At 45.2% G+C, this 26,148-nt stretch overlaps 1 protein-coding gene across 7 annotated transcripts in view; it reads right to left on the bottom strand.

Annotated features, from left to right (window-relative positions):
• SORCS3 (sortilin related VPS10 domain containing receptor 3) overlaps positions 1-26,148 on the bottom strand; it is a 522,792-nt gene that overhangs the window by 294,245 nt on the left and 202,399 nt on the right. For all 7 annotated transcript variants that reach the window (XM_039481980.1, XM_039481984.1, XM_039481985.1 and 4 more), the window contains one exon: positions 8,800-8,867. In XM_039481980.1, the coding sequence (XP_039337914.1) occupies positions 8,800-8,867 (68 nt within the window). The remainder of the gene's footprint in view (positions 1-8,799; positions 8,868-26,148) is intronic.

The following is a 26,148-nucleotide window of genomic DNA, read 5'->3' as shown; positions in this document are numbered from 1 at the left end:
AACTTCGTTCCTCTGATTGTTAATTTAATTTCAAGCCTAGATGTACTGATGGCTAATTTATATCCATTTGCTCTGGTGCCAACATTGACCCTTAACTTAAATATCTCTTCTCCCTCCCTGGTATTTATTCCACCTAAGTATTTCTAGAGAGAAACCATATCTCCCCTCATCCATTGTTCTGTTAGGCTAAACAAGCCAAGCTCCTTAAGTCTCCTCTTGTGCGGTAGGCTCTCCAGTTCACTGATCATCCTAGTGGCGCTTTTCTGCATCTGTTCCAGTCTGAGTTCATCGTTCTTAAACATGGATGAAGCCACATTATTTTAAGCATGAATATAATCCTCTGGAAAACAATGTGTGTTGGAAAGTGGCAACGTAATATACATTATGAGTTTGATAATAAAAAAGTATAACACATTACATCCCCTGGCGTTACTGTAATCTTGTCATGACTGCAGTCCACAAGTTTCATTTCAATACAGCAAATTAAAGCAAAACTGCAACATTGTAGTCAGAAATATATAAGCATTATGTGCTATACTTCATAGCCCAAAAGAGGAAGAGAGATTGAGATCCATCTTTTTCTGCAGTTTATATTAACGCCCAATTCTGCCATCATTATAAGAGCTAAGTAGCACTTTACTGCCACAAGGCCAGCTGGCCCTTTAAGGAAGCTGGGGGCTCAGCCTCACCTGGGTCAAGTTTAATCTACCTCCCGGATAATAGGAATGAAAATCCAGGGATTAGGTGGCAATCACGTGATCATGCGGATCTCCTGGGCTCTTATTCCCAATGTGCCAGCTCGCCTTAGGACACCTTGCAAGCTGTCCTACTGAAATCAAGCTGCACGTTTAGTGTATTTATTAGTGATCTAGAAAAGGGTGTGAGCAGTGAGGTGGCAACATTTGCAGAAGAAACAAAATGACTCTTATTCTGAAAGGACCTAATGGCTGCCAATCACGGGGAGGCCCCTACAATTTACCCCTTCATGGAACACAAGAACCAGGGGTCATCCAATATAATTAATGGGAAGCAGGTTTAAAAAAAAGCAAAAGGAAGTACTTCTTCACCCAATGTAGTCACCCTGTGGATCTCATTGCCAGGGGATGTTGCGAAGGCCAAAAGCATAACTGGGTTCAAAAAAGAATTAAATAAGTTCATGGAGGATAGGTCCATCAGTGGCTATTAGCTAAGATGGTCAGGGATGCACCTCCATGCTCTGGGTGTTCCTAAACCTCTGACTGTGTGAATCTGGGACAGGATGATGGGGGATGGATTACTGGATAAATTGCCTTGTTCTGCTCGCTCACCCTGAAGCATCTGGCACTGGACACTGTCAGAAGATAGGATACTGGCTAGATGGACCATTGGTCTGACCCAGTATGGCCATTCTTATGTAGACGTGAGGATTTCTGAGCAAGGAAGCTGCTGTTTGTTTCTAACGTGTTCATGGAAACAGCATTCTGTGGACTTTTTTGTAAACAAACAAGGTTATACGAAAGAATATACCCAACTTGTATGATCAATTTCTCCTCCTAATGGAAATAACTCTACAAAGCCCCAAATACAAGCTAACTACATGGGCCAAAGGGACAATGTTATTTATATTAATCATGATCAAAGAAGGATGTGAAGAACTCCAGGAGGACCTAAACAAGCTAAGTAACAGGCAACACAATAGCAGATGAAATTCAGTTTTGACATATGCAAAGTCACGCATATTGGAAGGAATAATCTGAGTGACTCTCTCTTGCTTAATAAAGCCGGGGGGTTGTGGTCACTGCTTATCATGCCGGTCATAAATATCTCAATGTTGCCTTGTGATTCCCGTGTCTGGTCTCTGTTCTTGTGTCACACTGATGTCTCTTGTCTTATATTTGGATTGTAAACTTTTTAGGTCAGGGATTTGTCTACCATACTACAAATAACAACTCCTAGGTTCTAAATTAAGTAACAATTCAGAAAAGAGACATGGCTGATATTATAGCAAACTCAACAGAAATATCTGTTCAATCCATAGTGGTAGACACACACACACACACACACACACACACACACACTGGAGGCTGCATAAAGAATGGGATAGAAAATACTGAAAGTATTATCATGGCCATGGTACACCCTCATCTGGAATGTTATGTTCACTTCTAGTCACCCTATCTCAAAAATAATCTAGCAGAAACAGAACAGGACGTGGCTAGAAGATTAGAAGCTTCTATATAAAGAAGAAGGAGAAAGACTGGGATGTTTAGTTGAGAGAGGAGACAAATAAAAAAAGGGACATTATAGAGTTATAGAATATAACTATGGGATCAGGTGCGCCTGTTTACCCAATCTCTCAATACAAGAACAAGGGCATATGCAGTGAAACAAAGGCAACAGACTTTAAACTGATGAAAGGATGTCCTTTTTTCCATAATACAGAGTTAACCTGTGGAACTCCATGCCATAAGATATATCTGAGGCCAAAATTAACAAAAAAAGAGAGACATTCATGAAGACAATCTGAACTTCCACTTTTGTACTAGATGGGGGAAAAAACTAGAAGTGAAAACTAGAAGTGAAGTGCTATGAACCACCAGGATATAAAGATATAAATCAATCACTGGTCAGATTCTCCCTACCTTCAATGGGAAAGTCCAAATTTCCAAAGGGAAACAGAAAAGCAAAATATTTTGATTATGCAAAGTTGCTGCAATGCTCCATGGGTGTTGTAGTTCAAGCACCTCATGCTTCCATACTCCTCCATGGGCCAGGCTCCCTGATTGGACTCCATCTCCACTGTTTCCTCTTCTAGCAAGGGGAGGTGGTGCATCCTGGCAGCGGCATGGCCACAGTGCCTCATGGGAGATGAAGTCTGACTAGCCCCCTGGCCCATAAAGGAGAATGGGAGCATGAGGTTCTACGGGAACATTTCAGAAGAAATTTTTTGGATTACATTTTTTGAGGTTTTTTATGAAAAAAAAAAAGTCAATGGAAAGCAAAAACTTTTTTTCCCACCAGAGAACATATGGTTATTTAAAAAAAAAAATGTTTGGCAAAATACAGTTTTCACAGAATTTTTTTTAAAATCACCCTGTTTATCTAGATAATAAGAACTTCCATGTTTGCATTATAAGGTGGGGTGTGATTCCCTGGCTCATGAACACTTACTCATGCTAGCTTTCCTTGAGTTAGCATGACTATACATAGCAGTGTAGCCACGGTAGCTGACACTACCAGGGCTACACTACTATTTATAGTCATACTAGCTCAAGGAGAGCTCGAGCTAGTATGTCTACACATGCAGAGGACTCACACCCCTAGCTCAGGGCCTGTAAGTGATAGAAACCCTCAGGTGTCAGGACATCAGCCAACCACTAACTTAGTAGTTGGCCACACTTGAAATCATAGGCGCCAACTCCATGGGTGCTCTGGAGCTGGAGCACCCATAGGGGAAAAAAATGGTGGGTGATCAGCTCCCCCCTACAACACCCCAGCGCCTCCCATCCCCCGGCGGGCCCCACCAATCAACGCCTCCCTCTCCCTTCCCATGCCTCCCATCTGCCGCAATCAGCTGTTTCGCGGCGTGCAGGAGGCTAGAAGGGAGGGGAGAAGAGCAAGGACGCGGCACGCTTGGGAGGGGCAGGGTGGAGGAGGAGTGGGGACAGGAAGAGGCAGGGCAGGGGTGGGTCTTGGGGGAAGAGGTGGAGTGGGGGCAGGGTCTGGGGCAGAGTTGGAGGTCGAGCACCCCCCAGCACTTTGGAAAGTCGGCGCCTGTGCTTGAAATGCTGCTGTCGTGTTTCAGCGTGGACACTACCTATGCCAATGGGAGGGGTTCTCATCGTAAGCTATCCGCCTCTCCAAGAGGCAGTGGCTATGTCAAAGGAAGAATTCTCCTATCCACCTAGCCTATCTACATGGGGACTTAGCTGGCTTAACGGTGTTGCTGACAGGGCTGGATTTTTCACACCCTTGAGCAACACCACTCGGTCAATCTAATTTTCTAGCGTAGGCCAGTCCTGAGAGGGTTAGGTTCATGGTGGTGTTTTCTTGTATCTTCCTCTGAAGTAACAGGTACTGGCCAGAGAATCAGATATTGGAGTAGGGGACCCCTAGACCAATCTGTTACAAGCAAGGCCAAGAGCCCTGTGGTTTTCACAGATACAATATAATATACCGTAAAACCAGAAACAACATTTTTAAAAACCCTCACTCTGCAGCAGCAGCTCCAGTGGCTTCTGTCCCACGCGGCTAGGCCCGGCTCCTCATTTTGGGTGGTACAGCCTAGCGCATAAGGGCAGTGCCACTCAGGTTTGGCCATCCCTCCATCATGAGGTGGGGAGCGGGTAGGACTGACCAGGCCAAATCTGAGTTAGTGGCATTGCAAGCTGGCATACAGGGTCACAGTACCACTCACTCAAATTTGGCCTCGCGCTCTTACGTCATCATGATGGGGAAGCAGCCAGGCCAAAGCTCAGTGGTGCTGCAACCCCACACGCTAGATCACAACAACTAGAGCAGGGGTCTGGGCTTGGCCCAGCCTTGTGGGACAGGATCAGCCATTGCAGGGTGACTGAGGAGCAAGCTTGCTCTGCATCACCCCACCTCCAGCACAGTCCTCCCAGTACCTGACCTGACCCCTTTCATCGCCCTTCTCCATTGCTAAAATTGCTAAAAAGGATAAAACTTAAAAAGAAAAAAAAAAGCCACACCACAATATTCCCAAAATAAAATGAAAAATTATTTTAAAAATGAAAAAACATGTACAAGGCTTCAGCAATGCCTCTATTCCTTCATTTGAATGGTGAGTAGCATTTGCTCTGACTTAACCGACAGACAGTTAGCAGAGCAGCGTCCAAACTGACTGTTAATTCTTTCTTCTCTTTTTAATTACACTCAGGACATTTTCCTATTGATTTACTTGGCTTTGTATTTAGATGCAGGGTTTAGAATAGCTTTTCTATTGCAGTGCGGTTTTCCCATTAAAAGCAGCTTCTCGTTCTAGACTCCCAAGGACCAAGAGGGAATTCAGTGGCAGTTTCTGATGCATGAAGAATGAAGGATGAAGCCCATATTTGGAGACAATATTGCACGGTTTCCTATTCTCACCTCCTCTGAAGCTTTAGCACATGATTTACTGCTGTCTGCCATTAGAGTCCTTCTCTTCTGGAAACCGACCTGTTTGCTGACTATTCAGAGCCAGGATCACAAAGTACTATTGTCTAGGAAAGCAGAACTATTGTGTAGTTGCAAGAACATGCCCTAACCCCAGAAAACAGAAAAATCCAGGAGTCCCTGTACATTCTTGTAATGATTATTTTAAACCTCGTAGGAGCTCAGATATCATGATGTATGTGAGTATTTCTCAGCTTATTCTTACTATTGAATATGCCATTAATAAAGATTATGCATTTCTGTAACACCTTCCATGAGAGGAACTCAAAGCACTTTACAAGCCTTAATGAAACCTTTTTTATTCTGCATTTTTCAGATGGGAAAACTGAGGCACAGGGGTTTACCCAAGATCATCAGGCAAATCAACTGGGATTAGAACCCAGGAGTCTTGACTCCCAGTCTCCTGCTCTAACCACTAGAATTCACTCCTGACCAGAAATTGGAACAGAACCCAGGAGTCCTGACTCCTAATCACTTGATCTAGCTCGGGGGGCGGGGGGCAAACTATGGCCTGCAGGCCACATCTGGCCCACCAGCCAATTTAATCTGCCCCTCGAGTTCCCCCCGGGGAGTGGGGTTGGGGCCACACCCGCTCGGCACGCACGTTCCGCAGCTCACGGAAGCAGCGGCGTGTCCCCCTGCCAGCTCCTATGTTTAGGGACAACCAGGGGCTCAGCTCGCTGCCCCGGCCCCAAGTGCCTTGCTCGCAGCTCCCATTGGTTGGGAACTGTGGCCAATGGGAACTGCAGGGTGGCGCCTGCGGATGGGGCAGCATGGAGAACCACCTGGCCGTGCCTCCATGTAGGAGCCGGAGAGGGAACATGCCGCTGCTTCCAGGATCTGCTTGAGGTAAGCGCCGCCTGGAACCTGTACCTCTGACTCTCTCCTGTGCCCCAACCCCCTACCCCAGCCCTAATCCCCCTACTGCCCTCCAAACCCCTCAGTCCCAGCCTCGAACACCCTCCTACACCCAAAATCCCTTATTGCTAGCCCCACCCCAGAGCCTGTACCTCCAGCCGGAACCCTCACCCCCCTCCGCCCCCCACATCCTAAACCCCAGCCTGGAACCGCCTCCCATACCCCGAACTCTCCTCATTTCTGGCTCCACCCTAGAGCCTGCACCCCCAGACAGAGGCCTCACCCCACTTCCTTCACTCCAACCTCAATTTTGTGAGCATTCATGGCTCATCATATAATTTCCATACCCAGATGTGGCCATTGGGCCCAAAAGTTTGCCCACCCCTGTCCTAGCCACAAGAACCCACTCCATGTCATAATTTACCACTCTGTAATCTCTGCTGCAAACTAGATGGATTGTCCAGGACAATACTAAAATGGGTTTCACGAAGCAGTCTACGTTTTTAGCATATCTTCTTTACGAGCTGTAAGACCTACTTGGAAACATGTAGTTTGAGCTGATGGCTAATCCCCATCTTCCTCTCCGAAACCACACCCCCCCAAAAAAAAACCCTCCAAGAGGAATGTCACTATCACCTTTTCGCACAGCTCAAATGCGGCTGCAATTTCTTGGCATTAAGGCAGGATTTGCTGGCTCGTTACATTATTTATGCAGAGCAGATTGCGTGGTAATTATGCTTAAAGTATAATTACTGTGTCATTTGTACTTGTTAGGTGCAAGGCAAAAGTTTTCAAGGCTTAAAGACCCTGAAAAGTACGAGGTAAGTGAAAACGGCTGTGTTCCCTCTTAGTTTCATGGTTATTTATACATTTGCAGATTACCATGGTATAGCACAGTTAGGCTTTAGAGTGCCAGGCAAGTCAAGACGTTTCAAGAGCTGTTATGAACAATTAACTCCTAATGCATTAACTGACTCTGCTGCATGGTTAGCCCCCATCCAGTAATGCTCCTGAAACTATCTTGCAAACGTGACTTCAACGTTAATAGGAGAACAAAGACGTCAAAAAGGCTGGGTGGAAAGAAGGGCAACAGAATGTCTGCGCAGAAGTGACACATTCAGTAACAGAGAGTTACCATGGACTGACTGGCAGCGTTACTAATAATTCTTGTTGCAAGTTAACAATAAACGCACTATAATGGATATAACAGTGAAGTATAGTCCCGGCCCTTGAAAATTTCTTTTGCCCTGTACTGTGCATACCATTGAAAAACCACTTTGCTCGGTTTAAGACTCTTCCATTCTGCAGAACAGGTGGAAATACAGAGGTCGAGATCCCCAGCTGGTGCAAAATGTTTTGAATGGAGCTAAGCTAATTTACACAAGCTAAGGATACGGCCCACGTATTTATATGCTGTCTGTAAGCCTGTGTATATATATATTATTAACACACACTTATAATTGTGTGTGACACATACACACCCACACACACATTTGTACATGGCATGCGTATATATATATATATTGCAGCCCAGTCTCTGCAATTTGAATCTGTTGAGAAAAGAGAATTCAAATGCTTGCATAAAACACAGTCATTAAATGGCCGCAGAAGAAACAAAGCACAACCAAAGGCAGTCAACTCACTGTATATTGGCTAATCTATCCAAGTCAGTAATGGAATAACACATGGGAGGTGTGAGCTGAGCCTGGAACTCCTGATTCTAATTCCAGTTCGGATACTGATTCCCCTGTGTGACTTCAGACATGCCTCTGCTCACCTCCACCTATGTGCCAAATTGTGATACCACCTGCCTGCCAGGCAGAGGGGCTCAAAGGTGGAAGAGAGGATTGATTGGGATGGTTAGCTAGCTGTTTGTGCTGTAAACATGCTTTGCAAATAAAAGTTCTCCAACTGTAACAAGTATTTCTGAGCCAAATCCTTGTCCTGATGGAATCAATGGAAGTTTTGCTGTATCTGTGGGTTCAGGATTTGGGCCACCATATGAGAAATACAGAATAGGATTGGATGCAAGGGGAAAGCTCATTGGGTCAGGGACCACCTTTTAGTTTTGTGTTTGTACAGTTCCTAGCATCGTGCAGCCCGGATCCATGTCTAGGGCTCCTATGGTAAGACAAATAATAATACAACAGCTGTATGCGGAAGTTAAGTGGGCTCTCTCACTTAGCCAAGACCAGTCTCCCTGACATCAAGTTTTTACTGGTCTGCGTTAGGTTGGTTTTTTTTAAACGTCATTCCCCGATGTCCTCTCTCTAACAAACTTTTCTTCTGGGCATCTTTATTATTTGCATTACAGCAGTGCCTAGAGTCCCTAGCTCAGATCAGCCCCCATTGTGCTAGCGCTGTGCACACGCAGAGTAAGAGACAATCCCTGCCCTGAAGAGTTAGTGATCAAAATAAGATAACGCAGCCAAAAAAAAAGGGGGGGGGGATTATTGTCCCAATTTAACAGATGGGTAACTGACGTTCAGTCATGTGTGTGAAGGCCCACGGTGAACTTATGGCAGAGGTAGGACCGACATCCAGATCTCTTAGGTCCCAGTCAGGTATCTTAACCGGAACACCATCCATCCATCCATCCCTTACTGGCGTAGAATTAGTGAGCTCACAAACAAAGACTGTTTTACCAGAGCAGCTCACAAACTTATTCTGATTTCCCCCACTTTTCCCAGATCAGCCAATTCAGGTTCTCTGAGTCTCAGCAGCCCATATAACATGAGGCCTAGCAAACCGCTCCCTGCCATTCACTGATTTCTATAATCCACTTACCTCCACAGTGAGCTTTCAGTAACGCTCCCCAAGTTGAAGTCGTAGAGCTTTGTTAGAATGAGAATCACCTGCAGGGGAGAAAGAAAGAAAAGAGCCTTCCTTTAAGATTTTGTAACTATGTATATAATGCATCTGAAATCACCCAAAGGAGAGCTTAGCATTTATCCATTAAAGTTGGGGTATTATAGGATCAAGTAAGTAAAAAGAAAATCATTAGCTCAATGCATCCATGTAACTAGTAACATTTATTTTAATCCTCGGGATGTTTCGCATTTGAAATGAAACATGCCAACAAGAATTCCTTTAACATTGTTAGCTGGCTTCTCTACAGCTGTAGTTATTCAAGGTCAGGGATGGAATGAGATGGAACTTGTTATCTAAGTAGCCCAATCAGAAACCACACTCAACTACTCCTCTCTTTATTCCCCAAGGTACTTGACAATGAAAGTCCTCAGACTCAGCGAAGATAAATGGAGAGAGGATTCATGTCCAGACCCTGAACCAGTCTGCGCACCCATGCTGAGCTCCATTATATATAACTCTAAGGCGTAAGAGTTCACACTCCCAACTAGGATCAGACTGCTGGACTGGGGTCAAAATTTTCCTTGATCACAGACAAAGGGCTTCACAATCAATGATGGGCAAAAACTCAGCGTTTCAGGTAAAGAAACATTACCGGAACCATACATAAAAGAAACATAGCCAAAGCTTTATCCCAACCATTGGGAAAATGGGACAGCCATAACCCCAAGCAATTTCCAGGACTATTTACCTTTAGCAGAGATGTGTTCAAAGCACAAAATGCAGATTCAGATTTTGAACATGCCAAAATTCAAGCTAAGATTTTGTTTCACCCCCTTTTATAGTCAGTTCATAAGTCCCATTAAAGTCAGTGGGACTTACATAGAATCATAGGACTGGAAGGGACCTTGAGAGGTCATCTAGTCCACCGTGCACTCATGGCAGGACTAAGTATTATCCGACCATCCCTGACAGGTGTTTGTCTAACCTGCTCTTAAAAATGATGGAGATTCCACAACCTCCGTAGGTAATTTATTCCACTGACAGATAGGAAGTTTTTACTAATGTCCAACCTAAACCGCCCTTGCTGCAATTTAAGCCCATTGCTTCTTGCTCTATCCTCAGAGGTTAAGAACAATTTTTCTCCCTCCTTGTAATAACCTTTTATGTATTTGAAAACTGTTATCATGTCCCCTCTCAGTCTTCTCTTCTCCAGACTGAACAAACCCAATGTTTTCAATCTTCCCTCATAGGTCATGTTTTCTAGACCTTTAATCATTTTTGTTGATCTTCTCTGGAAGAGAAGCATGCTTAAAGTTAAGCACATGCTTAAGTACCTGGCTGAATCAGGGCCTTGGTCAGCTGTGCTGGAAGTTAAAAGGTGTAACAGGGGTTGCTGGCAAGCTCAAACCCCTTAGCACACCTAGAGATATTATGCCAGGTGTACCCTCCCCATCCCATAAGACCTCCACATAACATTACTCACATAGAGTGCCAATAACTGCTCTCTCTCCCACTTCTCTTTCCCTGCACACGTAGCTCTACAGATAAGACACTCCTGCCAACACCAGATTATGAAAGCTATCTAGGCATTGCTTGGATCACCATGGCAACACAACCAATGCCATATAGTCCAGGTAGAGATGGTAGCCATGTTGGCAGAAGAATTTTTCCGCCAATCCAGAGGCTTCTACCCTGGGGTTTACGCTAGTTTAACTACGTCTCAGGAGAGTGATATTTTCACATCCCTGGGTGATGCAGCTATGCCGTCCTAAGTTTTAGGTGTAGACCAAGTCTTAGGCTCCTAAGTCTTGTAGGTGTTGAAAAGCTGAGCAGAGCAATGCCTAAATATCTTTACAAATCTAGGCTTTGCGGCCTAACACAGTGCTTACCACGTGATTCATCCAACTGAAGTGAATGGGACCCCTCAGGGGCAAGTCTACAGTACAGAGCTACATCGGCGCAGCTGTCCCGCTGTAGCGTATCTGGTGAAGACGCTCTGTGCCGACAGGAGAGCGTACTCCCATTGGCATAATTACTCCACCTTAGTGAGAGGCGGAAGCTATGTCAGCGGGAGAGCATCTCCCACCAGTAAAGCACCCATGTGGATAGCGCAAAATTTGCGTCACTCAAGGGAGGGGGCTTTTTCACTCCCCTGAGTGACATAATTCAGATTGACTGAAGGGACAGTGTAGACCTGCCCCATGCACTACTGATTTTTTTTTTCCAATTTAGCAAAATTTTGAAATCTCACCCTTGTTTCCACATTTTCCAGGGCTCAAAAGAGGCCCTTTTCCAAATATTTTTGGCAATTTTTTTTTAAATGAAAACATTTAGGTTTCTGGCAAATGAAAAAAATTTCTACAGAGATCTAGATAAAATGTCGAGCAAAATTCAGAGAAATGGTCGGCCTTTTGCAAAGTTTTCATTTTCAAAGACGAGACCATTTTTTCCCCTAATAAAAAGGCTTTTCATTGGAACAATGTTGCCCAGCTCTGCTCACAGTAGCAAGCACTACACTCCATGGCATTTGCAGGGCTAGGCCCTTAATGTGGCCTTATCTTGCTTAACAGCTACCTGGGGCAACAAGTTAAAGGCTGAAGGGAAAAGTGCAGATGTGTTAATCACTGTCACAAACCCCAGGTTGCAGTACCTTCTTATTGACAGCATATCACAGGGAAGAGATCTATGGGAACTATAAGACTCTAGGGCACATGCTTCTGCCTAGGTTAATGGATGGGATGTCTGTTTCAAGCATTCATTCATCTTTATACTGTGGTTACTGTTCTCTCTCTTGCTCTTGTTTGGCTCCATTATTTCCTCCAGGGTAGAAATCGGGTGGGGGGGGGGGAAGAATAGAAGTTAAGCAGCTTCTGGCAGAGAATGTGAAGGAACAGTTGCTGGACAGATTTGAGTTAGGTTAGGTCACTCCATAAATCAATGTGACGCAGTAGGGAAATACGAAAAATACCTTCATGCTATAAATTAAAAGCTTCTCCACAGCTTTCCGCACAAGGTGAGGAACTATCAGCAAGAAGTGGTGACCCAGCTACCTGGCTGCTGCACACGTTTGCCTTTCCTGATTAACATCCCACTATCCATCATTACACGCTGGGTGATGGATGCCATGGGGTTGGATTCCCACTTTCTCAAGGATACCCTGGTTAGGGTAGCTTGTTTTTAGAATGCTTCCTATTGCCCTGGGGCAATGCTCTTGTCACATCTGAGAAGCAGCACCTCCGGTGCTTAGATGAGAGCCCTTAAAAGGTAGTGCCATTAGTCACACAGGAGATGGTGCTCTTCCCTCGGACTCCTGAATCAATGCCCCGCACAGAGCTAGGGGGCGCTGTGGTACTGGAAGGGCGATCTTTCTCCTGGGACATAAAGCCACTTGGTTTGATTTTTCTTCTAGTGACATGGTACTTGTTTTCCAATGTAGGAACCCAATTCAGCTTCCACTGAAGCCAATGGGAGCTGGATCAGATCTTAGATGTATGAGATATATTGAGCCCCAACATCCTGGACAGATTCCAACAGGGTAATTACATTCTGCCCATTTAATTTCCCCTGTAATTTCAAATGGATGCTGTGTTCATACTCTCTCTGTAAGGACTCTGTTCCTTACACAGCTCTTGCTGGGTTTTATGCTTATTGTAATTGTACCTTACAGTATGTAATTTATCATTAGCAAAACTTGCAAATACTAGGCCAATGGGCTAAATCCAGCTCTGCCATCCTGGTTTAAATCTGAAGTAAAGCCATCAACTTTGGTGGAGCTATTCTGGATTGACACCAGCGTAACAAAGCAGAATCCCGCCCTACTACTGCCTTTACTGTCTGGAAACCATGCTGCAAATGAGAGCAAGGCAGAAATGTAAGCATCCCTTAGCAGTTAAACCTCACATAAGGTCCTAGAAAATAACAGGAGTTGCTTGAGGCATTAGTGATATGCAACAGAGTCCTTACAACATATCACACATACAAATCACAAACACGCACGCACACACACAATGCTGGAGGCACGCTCATATTACAACTACAAACGGAGTAGCTTCTGCCAGCACAAAACGCAGCTCTCGCTTATGAAACAAGCCACTTCAGAGACAGTACATGTAACACGTACAATAGGTTGGGGAGTTTAAAAACCAGGGAGGATTGCAGGGAGTCTTAACATACAAACCTTTGTGACTAAAGCTGTGAAAGTCCCTTTCTTCATAACACTGCCTTGTGATACTAAGGGAGCAAATGTAACTATCAAAGCAATGTCATACATACAGCCAAGACATACATCACAGACAAAGAAACAGCCAAGGTACAAGTTTGTTTTCAGACAGGCTTTTAAACAGCATGGTACTTAGCAGTTATTCACAAGAGACTTCAGGGCCTGTTTAAGACTTTGAACAGCCACCACCCTCCTAGGCAAAAAAGGTTGGACAACACATTTCTGAAATAACTTGTCTGCCAGGAAAGTTACCATAAGAACAGCCATACTGGGTCAGACCAAAGGTCCATCTAGCCCAGTATCCTGTCTACCAACAGTGGCCAGTGCCAAGTGCCCCAGAGGGAATTTACAGAACACATAATCACCAACTGATCAAACCCCTGTCACCCATTCCCAGCTTCTGGCAAACAGTGGCTAGGGACACCATCTGTGTCCATCCTGGCTAATAGCCACTGATGGACCTATCCTCCATGAACTTACCTAGTGCTTTTTTTGAACGCTGTTATAAACTTGGCCTTCACAACATCCTCTGGCAAGGAGTTCCACAGGTTGACTGTGCATTATGTGAAAAAGTACTTCCTTTTGTTTGTTTTAAACCTGATGCCTATTAATTTCATTTGATGACCCCTAGTTCTTGTGTTATGAGGAGTAAATAATACTTCCTTATTTACTTTCTCGACATCAAGTATGACTTTAGAGACCTCTATCACATACCCCTTAGTCATCACTTTTCCAAGCTGAAAAGTTACTGTTTGGCAACAAGGCATTTCCAATCCTGCTTTGGGAGGGATTCCATGTACTACCCCAACACCAGGCTCAACAATCCCCAACAACCTTAGAAGCAGAAGGCAACGGAGACAATTTCCACTGGGTTTCCAGCATGGTTGTGCAGCACACAGTTATCAGGCTGCCTCCATCCTTCCCCATCTGGAGAGAGCAGTGACCTAAGGATGTTTGGTGCCCTATGCAAGATGGAGTTGGCACATTCAATCCATTCACTACCAGATAAGTGTTGGAGCTGAGCGAAACTGGGAATTTCCATCCTGCGCAAAATTTTTATATTAAAATTATTTTTTTTTTGGATGAAAAGTTGAAATATCAAAATGTTTCACCAAACACAACTCTCCAAGTAATATTGGGCCGGAAATGGAGAGACGTTTCATTCTGGCATTTTCAATCAAAATGAAAAATTTTTATATGCTTGAATTGAAAGGTTTCATTTCTGTTTATTGAACTGGGTGTTGCGAGTCATTTACTTGATGCCCCCATTCTCCCCTGGGGGATGAGCTCTGTGGCCAAAGTAATTTCCCATGATGCCCTCTAGTCATGTGACTCCCATGAGGCAACATGCAGCTCATTCAGAGGGGAGACCACATTGCATCATAGGAGATTGTAGTCAGCCAGGGAGCCCAGCCCATAGGACAGAACAGGGATGCGAGACAACCAAACTACAATTCCCATGAGGCAATGCAACCTCATGTGAAAATGCCATTTATAATGTCAAATTGACTCAGAATTAAATGATCTGAAGTGAAATAGTTCATTTTGGTGTTCCTAATGGAAAAATTGAAAAAAATCCAGCACAATCATTTTCCAGAAACTGCATTATCTGATGAAAAATAATTTTGAAGAAAAAATTCCCAGCCTGCTCTAGCAAGCACCCACATCACAAAACACTCCTACCACTATTGTTTATTATCTTTACTACAGTAGCATCTAGGAGCCCCAGTCATGGACTAGGACCCCGTTGTGCAAACACAGAACAAAAGGGTAGTTCCTGATCCAAAGAGTTTCCATTCTAAGGGCATGTCTACACTACAGCCCACTATAGCGCCAGAGCGAAGATGCTTCCTACATTGAGGGAAGGGGTTTTTTCCATCAATGCAGTTAATCTTCCTTTCTGAGAGGTGATAGCTTGGTTGACGGAAGAATTCTTCCATCAACCTAGTTGCATCTCCAGTAGGGATTATGTTGACCTAATCAGGTCACAAAATTTTTCACAGCCCTGGGAGACATAGCTAAGTCAACCTAACTTTTAAGTGTAGACCAGGCCTAAAAATCAGCCCCCTTTGTTGGCAGTCCCAACAGACAAGCCAAGCATTGGGGAGTGAAATCCTCTTTTGTTCACTATAGGTGGCTCCTCTGGGTCAGGGTGAAAGCATGAAGACAGCAGGGACACCATGAGGAAGCATGCACTGCTGTATACATGGCAAGCATAATGTACCTTCTCCTCAAGATAGAAGCTTTCAGTCTCCAAGACTGGTCGATCTGGTAGCTTTTACTTTGACCAAAAAGAAAAAGAACCCACAGAGAAAACCTGGAAATGAACCTAGATCTGCCACAGCTGCCTCAGTTTTGGTCCATATGGAAAACACCAAGCACAAGGGAATTCCTATTGTATGGAAGAAATACTAAGAATCCTTGAAAACATAAATTACAGAAGGGCTCACGAGCCCCTGAGCACCTTCAGGGGTGTAAGAACCTCTCCTGGCTATAAAGTTTTACTATGAAGGAAAATTACTTTAGTTCATTAAACCTTCCCCCAGACCTTGCTACCTCTAAATTGGTGAAGTGCTTTGCATATACCTCCATATAGATGCTCTTTGGTTCCAAAGAATTACAGTGTAAATGCATTTGATTCCTTCAGCAGCTTAATAAAGAACTTCAGAACAACTGAGAAGCATCAAGTCAAAGGCAGCTACTCTCATGTATCAAGGAGACATCCTCATTAGAGAGAGATGTGTGATCACTTTAGGTAGAGAAGCTGAGAAGCCAGCCTTGATCTGCAGCACAAAATTAATCCCTATCCTCAGCAATCAGCTTTATCAGCAGAGAGATTAACATAGCTCATCAGTAGCCCTGTCCACATATTTTCAGAGTGTAATTAATAAGGAGCAAAGGAAGGTGTGCTGTGCAGGCAGTGTCTTGATGTAAAAAAATAGAGAAGGGATAGCTTTAGCTATAAAAAATGAGAGCTCTCCCTCTCACACTCAAACACTGGTGTACGTTTTTTCATTTCCAAGCTAAATACTTGTTTTCCATAACATTTGTAACCTTTACCCTCAATGCTAGGCGAGGAAATCTTGTCCACTATTGTAATTTGCATTTTCCGGACTCTGATGAAAGCAGCTGCACTGATGGGTAAACACAAGGGGCTGATAAAAACATGAGCCAATCGGCAGGACTCTTCATGGACCTTCTGCAATTGAGGGGAGACCAGTGCTGGTGTTTCTGAGAGCCAACGAATATGGACCAGTGCAGTCCCAGGCTGTTTGATTGCTTGCACTATAGTCTTAAAGAAAAAAAAAAAGCCACGCCAATTTATCCACTGACTTAAATGTACTTTCAGTGGGGATTAATTTGGTCATTAAGCCAGTCTCTACCATCAATAGAAAGCTGCACAGTACACAATCCACAGACTGATCTAGCAAGACACGGAAACATCTGCTTAACTTTAGTTCCATTGATGTCCATTACTTCAGCGGGACTCCTCACACACTCAAAGTTAAGGTTGTGCATAAGTTCTGCTAGATCAGGGCCCTAGCATGGAGAAAAGCACTCAGAGTCCAACCCCACACCACATACATTTCATCCATTGTTGGGTCACTTAACAGACTCCAAATTAAGGGCTGGGGAGCTTTGAAATGAATTTGGTCTCATTTTGAGTTTGCATCACGATCAGGGAATGGCAGGGGGGCAAAAACAGCTGAAATGGGGAGGTTCCTACTGAGGTTTGATTTGTGTTTTTTTTTCTTCCTTCCTCAAAAATAATGTTCACACAACCCCCTCTAGACAGGACCGTGATGCTCCTCCTAATCTCACACATATCCCCAGTCATAGACACCTGCCTTAGCTCACTGGTTTGAGCATTGGCCTGCTAAACCCAGGGTTGTGAGTTCAATCCTTGATAGGGCCATTTGGGGAACTGGGGTAAAAATCTGGGGGTTGGTCCTGCTTTGAGCAGGGGGTTGGACTAGATGATCTCCTGAGATCCCTTCCAACTCTGATATTCTATGACACTGCACTCGCTTATTGCTTGGGTGTAGTGGTTAACATCTGAACAATACAATTTCCTCCTGGGAAGAGAGGACAGAGGTGCTAAGTATTACCTTCCATCAGAGGAATTCAAAGCACTTTACACAAACATTTAATTGAGGCATAGCCAGTACCACCACTGTAAGAAAGACAAGTAATAGCCTTGTTCTACTGAGGTGAGGAAAGATTAAGTCACAATTTGTTCAGAGTAACACAGTAAGTCTGGGCACAACTGGAAAGAGAAACTGATTCTCTCAAAACACCAGCCCAGGGCTCTCACCACAAACCAATTCTTTCTCCCTGGCTTTGGTGAGCCTACTCGAAGAAGCTGGTAGCTGAGAACTCTATTGGTTGAGGTGTTTCATTTCAGAAGAACGGAAGGGACTGATAACATCTGAGGGCCAGTTCCTTTCCTGGTGTAAATCACCAGGGCTCCAGTGAACCAAGCCAATCTACAGCCACAGAGGATCTGGTCCTATATACATGTTTAAAAAAAGTAAGAACAAAAAAAAAAAATCAGTACATGGCTTCAGGCAGGGCTGGCAAAAGAAACCTCTGAAAATGAAAGAAACGAGTCTAGAGATCAGATACCAAAACTAAAAATATTCACGAGACCCTGTGATCACCAATTGCTGAAACTGTCAAATGTGTCATCAAAACAAAAACCAAATAAAAGAACTAAAGAAAAACGCCCTCTTTTAATCTTCTCTGCCCTGTGCTGCTTTTCATTTTTTGGTTGGAAAATAGCCACGTTATTTTGTTTTGTTTTATCCCTTTTAATGCCAAACAATAAGTACTTGGAGCCGGATCCAAAGCCCACTGAAGCCAGTGGGAGTCTTTTCACTAACAACGGAGACTTCTGGGTGGAAAATGTAGCTTGAAATTCCAGATGCTGAAACGCAGAACAAACGAGCAAAATTTGTTGTTGTAAACAGAGAGAGAGAGAGAGAGAGAGAGAAAGCACTTTTTAAACTGCTCCTGAAAAGCGCCAACTCTGGGGAGTGCAGTCCCCATCTGCATCCACAGGACAGATGCACAGCAAGGTTTTCACACATCTATTCCCACCTCTAGGGCACCAGAGGGCATTTTTCAGGCCTATCCATCCAGGCCCATCCACCCAGGCCCTGTATGCGGACAACAAAGGTATTAGCTAGTGCAGAGGTGGGCAAACTAAGGTCCGCGGGCCACATCCTGCCTTCAGGACCGTCCTGCCTGGTCCCTGAGCTCCTAGCCCGGGAGGCTCACCCCCGGCCGCTCCCCTGCTGACCCCCTCCCCCACAGCCTCAGCTCACTCACCCCACCGCTGGCGCAATGCTCTTGGCGGCAGGGCTGCGAGCTCCGGGGGCAGCGCAGCTGCAGAGCCCAGCCTGACCCGGTGCTCTGTGCTGTACGGTGGTGGCAGCGGCATGGCCTGACTGCAGCTAGGCGGCACGACCGCAGCGCTGCCAACCACCGGTGCTCCAGGCAGTGCGGTAAGGGGGCAGGGAGAAGGGATGGTTGGATAGAGAGCAGGGGAGTTTGGTGCGGTGGTCAGGGGACAGGGGTGTGGAGAGGGGACAGGGCAGTCAGAGGGCGGGGAACGGGTTGAATGGGGGCAGGGGTTGGGGGGCAGTCAGGAATGGGGGGGTGGATGGGGAGGCAGGGGTCTGGAGGAGGTCAGGGGAGAGGGAGCGGGGGTGTGGATGAGGCGGGGTTCCTGGAGGGGGGGAAGATAGGAGGTGGGGGCCAGGCCACAAGCCCCTCCCTCCCCTAACCGGCCCACCATACAATTTACGAAACCCGATGCAGCCCTCAGACCAAAAAGTTTGCCCATCCCTGAGCTAGCGCAACGCTGATGTGGAGCATCTCAACTTCGCTGACCTATTTGCTCTTGTCCTATAGGCTAAACATCCCTGTCATAACTGCAGTCACTTTTGACCAGGGCTGGTGACCCAGAGGTGAAATGCTCTGTCGCCTTTCGTTCCGTATGCTCTTTGGGACTGTCATTTATTAGGTGTTTGTACCATGCCTAGCACAAGCGGGCCATGACCTGGTTGTGGCCTTTAGGTTCTAATGTAATATAAACCTTAAAGAATAATAATAATGAAACCATTACTCACACCTTGGGAACCAGACAGTGGTCCTGATGGCTGGATGTCATAGGCCCTTAGAAATTCACCACAGGATGGGCAGAGAAGTCAGATTCTCCTGCTTCGGAAGCACAGGTCCCTTATGTTACTCTGTTAGCAGTACACAGAGTCAGTCACACAGTGAAAACTGCTGTGATTCTCCCTAGCCCAGCTTAGAGGTGCACGGTATCGGGTTCATTACAGCATGAGCACAGTGTGATAGCTGGCTTTGTTGCCTCCTTAGCAAGATGTCTCTGGCTTTCCTGTTTACTCCGGTTCCAGTACCATGGCTAGGTTTGTGGAAGCTATGCAACCATTTGGGGGGTCTTTTTCTGCTACTAATATCTTGATGCTAAAGAGCAGAAAGCCTGTCAATTTCTCCTAGACAGAAGGGTACCGTGAGAAAGCTCCTCCAGATCACTCGGCCTGCAGATGCACCAACAGGGGTTTGTGATTACAAAGGTGAGGGAGGGCCTGGCCTGGGGTCTGAATAGTCAGACCCTGTAATGGCGGTCCCCGCTCACTGCTAGTGCCCCTCCTCATGCCTAGATCTGGGAAAGTAGCTCTTATGACACTGGGTGACCCTTCTGCTCTCTGCTTGCTCTGTGATAGTCTCTCTTCTGGCAACCTCCTCCCAGGTCCTCATTTAGTCCCCCCTGCCAGGGGTACAAAGTCCAAGAGGACAATTGTCCAAATGCCTTCTCCTTACAATGTTCAGCCATAGCTCAGGGCTCTGCACCCCTATACCAGTGGCTGTCAGGCTACACCAGGTTCTGGCCCAAGGACCCTATAAGCAGCAGTTCAGGTCTGCTCAATCCCCATCCCTGTTTGGCTGGGCTCCTTCCTACCAGCCTCTCTCTTCCCTTGCCTGTTTCTGGGTTTGCCACAGGAGCCTAGCCCTTCTGCACGCAGGTGGCACCAGGTAATCTGATTGGACTCTCAGGCCCTCATTCACCCCACCAGAGACCTCCCCACCCATCCAATTCTGAATATCACCCTCATCTGCCCCCTTCTTACTCTGGACTCCCCTTGCCCATCTGATCTGGAGCTCCCCTCCACTTACCCAGAGGACCCCTCTTTGTATAGGAGCATCCTGCGGCCTTTTCCACTTCTCAGTGTTTTTGTGAATGGCCAGCTGCCCTCTCCACCTCGCGGTAGGCTTACCTGGCCCCCTCCTTTGCCTTCAGCAAGCAGTTCGCTGGCCCTCTCTCCCTGTCATTATTCACTGGGGACTGGTGTCATCGGCCAGCTCTTCCCCGATGCACCACTAAGTGTCCGCAGCAGAGAGCAAAACAGCCTGTCCTCCAATTCTGCAGCAGCAGGGACTGAGAAACCCTCCTCCCACCAGCCCTTAATGCTGCTAGGCAGAAGCAACCCAGAGGACATTTGGCTATTGGAGTACGGCCCAAAAGCCAAAACATTAAATGGTCAGTACAACAGAGCTGGTAGGAAGGTCACCCACGCCTGCTGCTGAGGTAGGGTATTTGCTCCTGCGTGATGTGAGGATGCACTATGCTATCTCTGGGGCTGGATATTGGAAGGAAAAAAAAAAAGAGGCCCTGGTTCTTTCTAGTCATTAAAGGGTCCATAGCATTATTTGCGAGAAGAATATTAATTAATCCTGGCATCCTGATCAAATTTCAGAAGTATAACCTGCCTTCCGCCCTGTAGCTTCAAATCGCTGCTGTTGCTCACCATTAACGAGCTGCTGTGTTAACACCCCAGAGGCTGGGCTGGATCCCAGAGCATAGCTGGTAGGTTGGCTTGTAAAGCTGAAAAGCACTCCATAAAAGCTAAATATTATTCTAATCGTTGGGCATGAGTCAGGATAAGCTTGTCTTTGGGGAAGACATGGTGTATGAATCAGTCTTTTAAAGCTAACAGCAAAACATGGGGACAGTTGGGAAGGATCCCAAGCCAATATAAACAAACACACTGGGGAGGGGGGAGGGACACAACAGCTCACAAGTAGCACAAATCACAGAAGTCAGAGATGGCAAAGACCTATTAGGTTATCTAAGCCATTCCTCTGACAAGGCATGATTTTTCCCCATAGTATCTTTGCTGCCGCTTCTAGATGGTCCTGCTGCGAACAAACAAGCATTCCCACAAGAAAAGACATCCAGACGGCTTCAAATAACAGAAGCCCGCGCTTTATCTTTGTGTACCTCAGTTAAACATAAATACAATCTCTACTGCCGGGTGGAGATATGATTTAAGGGTCCTCTGTCATGCATTATAGGAGGCGATGGCAAAGAACTCATAATTTATTTTTATTGATTCAACCCACACTGGATCATATCTCCCAGTCCTTCCCCTCTGCTAAGATATCATGGCCAAAGTCTTGGGCAACTTAATTCTTTATTTTTTCCCTATTTCTTTTTCTTCTTCCTAAAGCTGTGATATGTATCTCACTCCCTAAGTTCAAGCAGGAAACCTGACAGGAAGAGAAAAAGGGCCCTCATTCCAATTATCTTTCAATACCCTCTGCAAGCAGGCAGCGCTTGTGCCGCAGTTTAACTCTGGGGAACCACATCCCAGCTCGAAGGGTAATTTAACAGTTCCCAGCGCTAGGACCTGAGCCGGGAGATGTGCTGAACTCAAAGTTTGGGGGCATGAGCTTCAGAGTAGAGCTCTCATTAAAAAGAAAAAGGGTTGATACAAGGCAAGAGAGTGAGCGGCGCTTGCGATGTGACGAACTGCCAGGGCAAGTAAGGGTCTGAAGACCAGCCTCATTTCAGAGCAGTAACTAAAGCTTGTTGGGAATTTTCCATCTAAGTGATTTTTCAATTAAAATATGTAGTTTCTGCTAAATTGATTTTTCAATAAATAAGAAAAAATTGCTTTCTGTCAGGAAAATCTAAGCGAAATATTTTGATCTGGATAGTTTAGAACTGAATTGAAATATTTCATTATGTTCAACTAAACAAAGATTTTGTTTCAAATCAGTTCAACATTAAATAGTATCTGCCTATGGCGCCACAATGCTTCATAGCAACTGTAGTTTGAATGTTTCATACCCCCATCCTCTTCATGGGTGGGGCTCCTTAATTGGACTACATCTCCCATGATCCCCTGTGGTCTCCTCTTTGACTGAGCCACATGGCGCATCATGGGAGATGTAGTCTGGTCAGGGAGCCTGTCCCATACAGAGGAATGAGGACATGAGCAGCTGAACTAAAATTCCCAAGAGGCACCATGGCATCATAAATATATGCAGTGCAATGTGAAACTAATTCAAAGCAAAATGTTTCAATTCACTTCAGCGAATCAAAACAAAAAGTGTTTTGACATTGCTGAATAGAAATTTTTCTGAACTTTTTGCGATGCAAAAATGATTTTGTGTTTCAACTTTTCATCCCAATTCGAGATGAAAACAAATGTCTAAATATCAGAACTTCCAGTGAGATGGAAATACTGAGTTTGGCTCAGCTCTAGCATAAGTCCTCATTGTCCTGATCTGATTTAAGTCAGTTTAGGTCTTTTAAAAAAAGAAGAAAAATCTACTTCACTAGAACCACCGAGGAAGCCAGTGCCCTCTTCCTAGCTGAGCTGTTGAGTTTATACTCCATCCTCTTCCTCTCCTGTGCCTTCCATCACCCACTAGTCATTCTCCCTTCAACATCTTCTTCCTCTGATGGTTTTCTTTCTGTCTTTGTGGCTGCTCTCTCAGCATTTCCCTCAATAGTTCTTTCTGATGCCTTTGCTATCTGCAGGAATCTCACAGAGCTCAGTCCTTGGTCTCCTCTTCCATCTTTGCATTAGAACTGGTCAGGCAATGCTTTTGGTTCCCATGAAAAATACGTATGAAAACAGAAAAGTTGTCTGTCGTCAAAAAAGAAAACCCCTTTCCCCCGCTATATTTTTGGCAGCTGAGAACCTAAACATTTCAGCCAAACACGGAACATGTTTTTCATTTGGTCAATGGATGAAAACCCAAAATTCTTTTCCTCAAAATTGGACATGACCCATGGAAATCTCCATTTTGATGCAAAAGCCATTTTTTGTCAAAAAAAATTAAATAAAAAATTTACACCAGGTCTGCACCTTATCTTTGGTGGCCTCATACATTTTTGTGGCTTCAGTTACCATCTCTGCACTGACTACTCAAAACTCAAGTACTTCTCCACACCCGGCCCATTGTATTTCTGACAGCTCTTTTTGAGTGCCTCACAAATCAACTCAAGCTCAACATGCTCAAAACTTTCAACTACCCCGTCCTTCACTGTCATCATATTCCCTGTCATCCATACTCTCAACCCAAGAGCCATCCTTGTATTCCTCTCTCTCTCTCTTTGGGTTCTCACATCCAGAGACTTATCAGATTTTACAGTCCCCTCCTCCTCAACATCTCCAAAATGTGATCTTTCCTCAGAAAGAGTGAGTGAAAGAGAAAGGGGAAAGAATGGGGCTCTCTGTTTTTCACAACAGCATCACTTCAAACCTGTTCTGTCCCCACACACTGAAGTATGGAACCAAATCCTGGCATCCTTACTCAGACAAAATTCTTGTCAATTTAAATGGGAATGTAACAGATTGTTAGGTGCTGGGACCCTGCATAAAATTTACACATTCTTGCACTTATTCATGCCAGCAGCCAGAACAGACATGCTCTGTTAACTCCAGTTCAGTACTTGAATGGGTTTGAGTGTTTCCATCTGGAGCAGAAGGAACAAGGGTCAGGATCAGCGGGTTCCTGCACACTGCAGCAACCCTAGAACAAGCAAACTCTGGCAGCAAGTTGATGTGTGTTGTTGTTTAAGTTAACAATAAAGGAAACCCCAGGAAGGGGATAAGTTTGGATCCCAACTTTGGGTGGGTGGCAGGACTCTGTTAGGAGCAACATGGGATGCCACCTGCTCATGGGGAGGTTACCCAGAGTAAGGACTACTTCAAGCTCCAGTTTTGAATAATGTGGCAGCTTTGTTCAAATTTCCCAGTGTTTATTCCCTGATCTATCCCAAACACCTTGAGGGAAACAGGCCCCATGTATTTCTAAGCAGCTCTTTACCTCAACAGCAAAACTCATCTGTGGAAAAGCTGGGATCAGCACAGAAAATACATACTTCATGCAATTTGAGGGTGAAGTATCTGGATTAGGGGCCTATTCACAGCTCTCTGGAGGCTCAAATTAACATCAGCCACAGTCTGCAGGCACCAGCTGTTCTGCACAATGCCATTCAGTTGTATTTTTCATAACATCTATTATAAAAAGTCTCCCAAAATGCTTTTACAATGTTACTATAAATAACACAATTACCGAGTTAAATAATGAACAGCAGCAGAGAGAGGTAGAGGCGACAGAAAGAAGGGCCGTTCTCAGACAAGATTGGACGTGAAATGGAGAGCTGATGAGCCAGAGACACACAGGAAGGCACCTGAAGCCTCTGACTGCCAGGCGCTGGGACCAGACAACAGGAGATGGATCACTTGATAATTGCCCTGTTCTGTTCATTCCCTTTGAAGCATCTGGCATCAGCCACTGATGGAAGACAAGATACAGAGCTAGATGGACCATTGGTCTAATCCAGTGTCACCCTTCTTATGTTCAAAGAATATTCTGCCACTTACAGTGGCTGCGCTGTGTGAAGCCACAGAGAAGAGACCAGTGCTAAGTAAGCAGAGGTAGTTGGAGCAGAAGGAAAGGTCAGATGTGTGATGTAGGTTGGAGCAAGTCCATGGAGGGACTGAAAACCAAAGAGTGCAATTTGGAAACATATTCTGAGATATGGGTCATCAGCCTGGTGGGAAACCTGGGTCTTTAGCACTAAAGGACCTGACTCCAAGCCCCCTGAAGTCAATGCGAAGACTTCCATTGACTTGAATGGGCATTGGTTCAGACCCTAAAAGCAGGGGCATTTACAGGTTGAGCTAAAAAAAACAAAGTCTGGATTTTCAAAGATATTTAGGTGCCTAAAGATGCAGATAGACATCTAGTGGGGATTTATAAATGCATCTAAGCAGGCCAAACATCTCTCTCCGACTGACTGATTGATTTTGTAAGTTCCACTGAATGCCTGCCCACATCTCTAGGAGGCTAACAACCTTTGCAAATCTGCACCTAACACTATTAGCAACTAGCAGTAGTAGGTTGTTAGCCTCTAACTGATCAGCCACTAGAGCAGGACAACCCACAATTTTCCAGGATGTTATATATTGCCCCTGTTAGAAGGTGCTCATTCTGAGTGTCCAAGTTCTAATGTTATGTTGGGTGCCACTTTTACAGTGACCTCCTGCAAGGGTTATCAGCAAGGTTTGAGCCCAGGACCTTCAGCTCTGAAAGTACTTGAGCTATCAGGAGCAACTCCATTAGCTGACAGCAAAAGTAGGCTGTTATCTAATAGGCCAGCCACTAGAGGGGGACACTACACACACTTTGTCAGTTGCACTTCTCTGTACATGAGAGAGAGGCAGAGAGTCGGATTGGGCACATTCTAGCACTTTGACAGCTAGGACTTGAAGCCGCAAAGAAAGATGTTGCAATACTCAACTCACACATCTCTATCAAGTTGGATGGAGATAGCCATTTGGCCACTGGTGTACTACTGACATAACTCAGATTTTAAAAGAAGGCCTCTGTATTACATAAGAACATAGAATGGCCATATTGGGTCAAACCAATGTGTCGGTCCCAAGGGGGGGCTCGGATACACTCAGTGAAGCCACGCCAGGTGCACAAGTACTTATTGCCAAAGTATAATAAGCCTCCCAGCCTTCACGCATTACTAAATCCGTGATTACCAGCAACCAACCAACCAAGCAAGCAAGAATCAATGCTTATGCCCCTTCTGCTACGGACAGTCCCGGACCCTCCTGCCTTGTCCTTGAGGGCTCGTAGCAGGCGCTGCTCCAGTGTGGGGAATTCCTGGGCACCAACAAGGCCAGGGTCCACAGGTGAGATTGTTCATCTAAAGCAATTCTCATAGAGGCTTTTAATCATCACCTCCTTCTAAGGGGGGCGGG

Source organism: Mauremys reevesii, linkage group 7 (assembly GCF_016161935.1).
Source record: "Mauremys reevesii isolate NIE-2019 linkage group 7, ASM1616193v1, whole genome shotgun sequence".
Classification (NCBI taxonomy): domain Eukaryota; kingdom Metazoa; phylum Chordata; order Testudines; family Geoemydidae; genus Mauremys; species Mauremys reevesii.
Note: the sequence above shows the minus strand (reverse complement) of the source record. Positions and strands in the feature narration are given on the sequence as shown.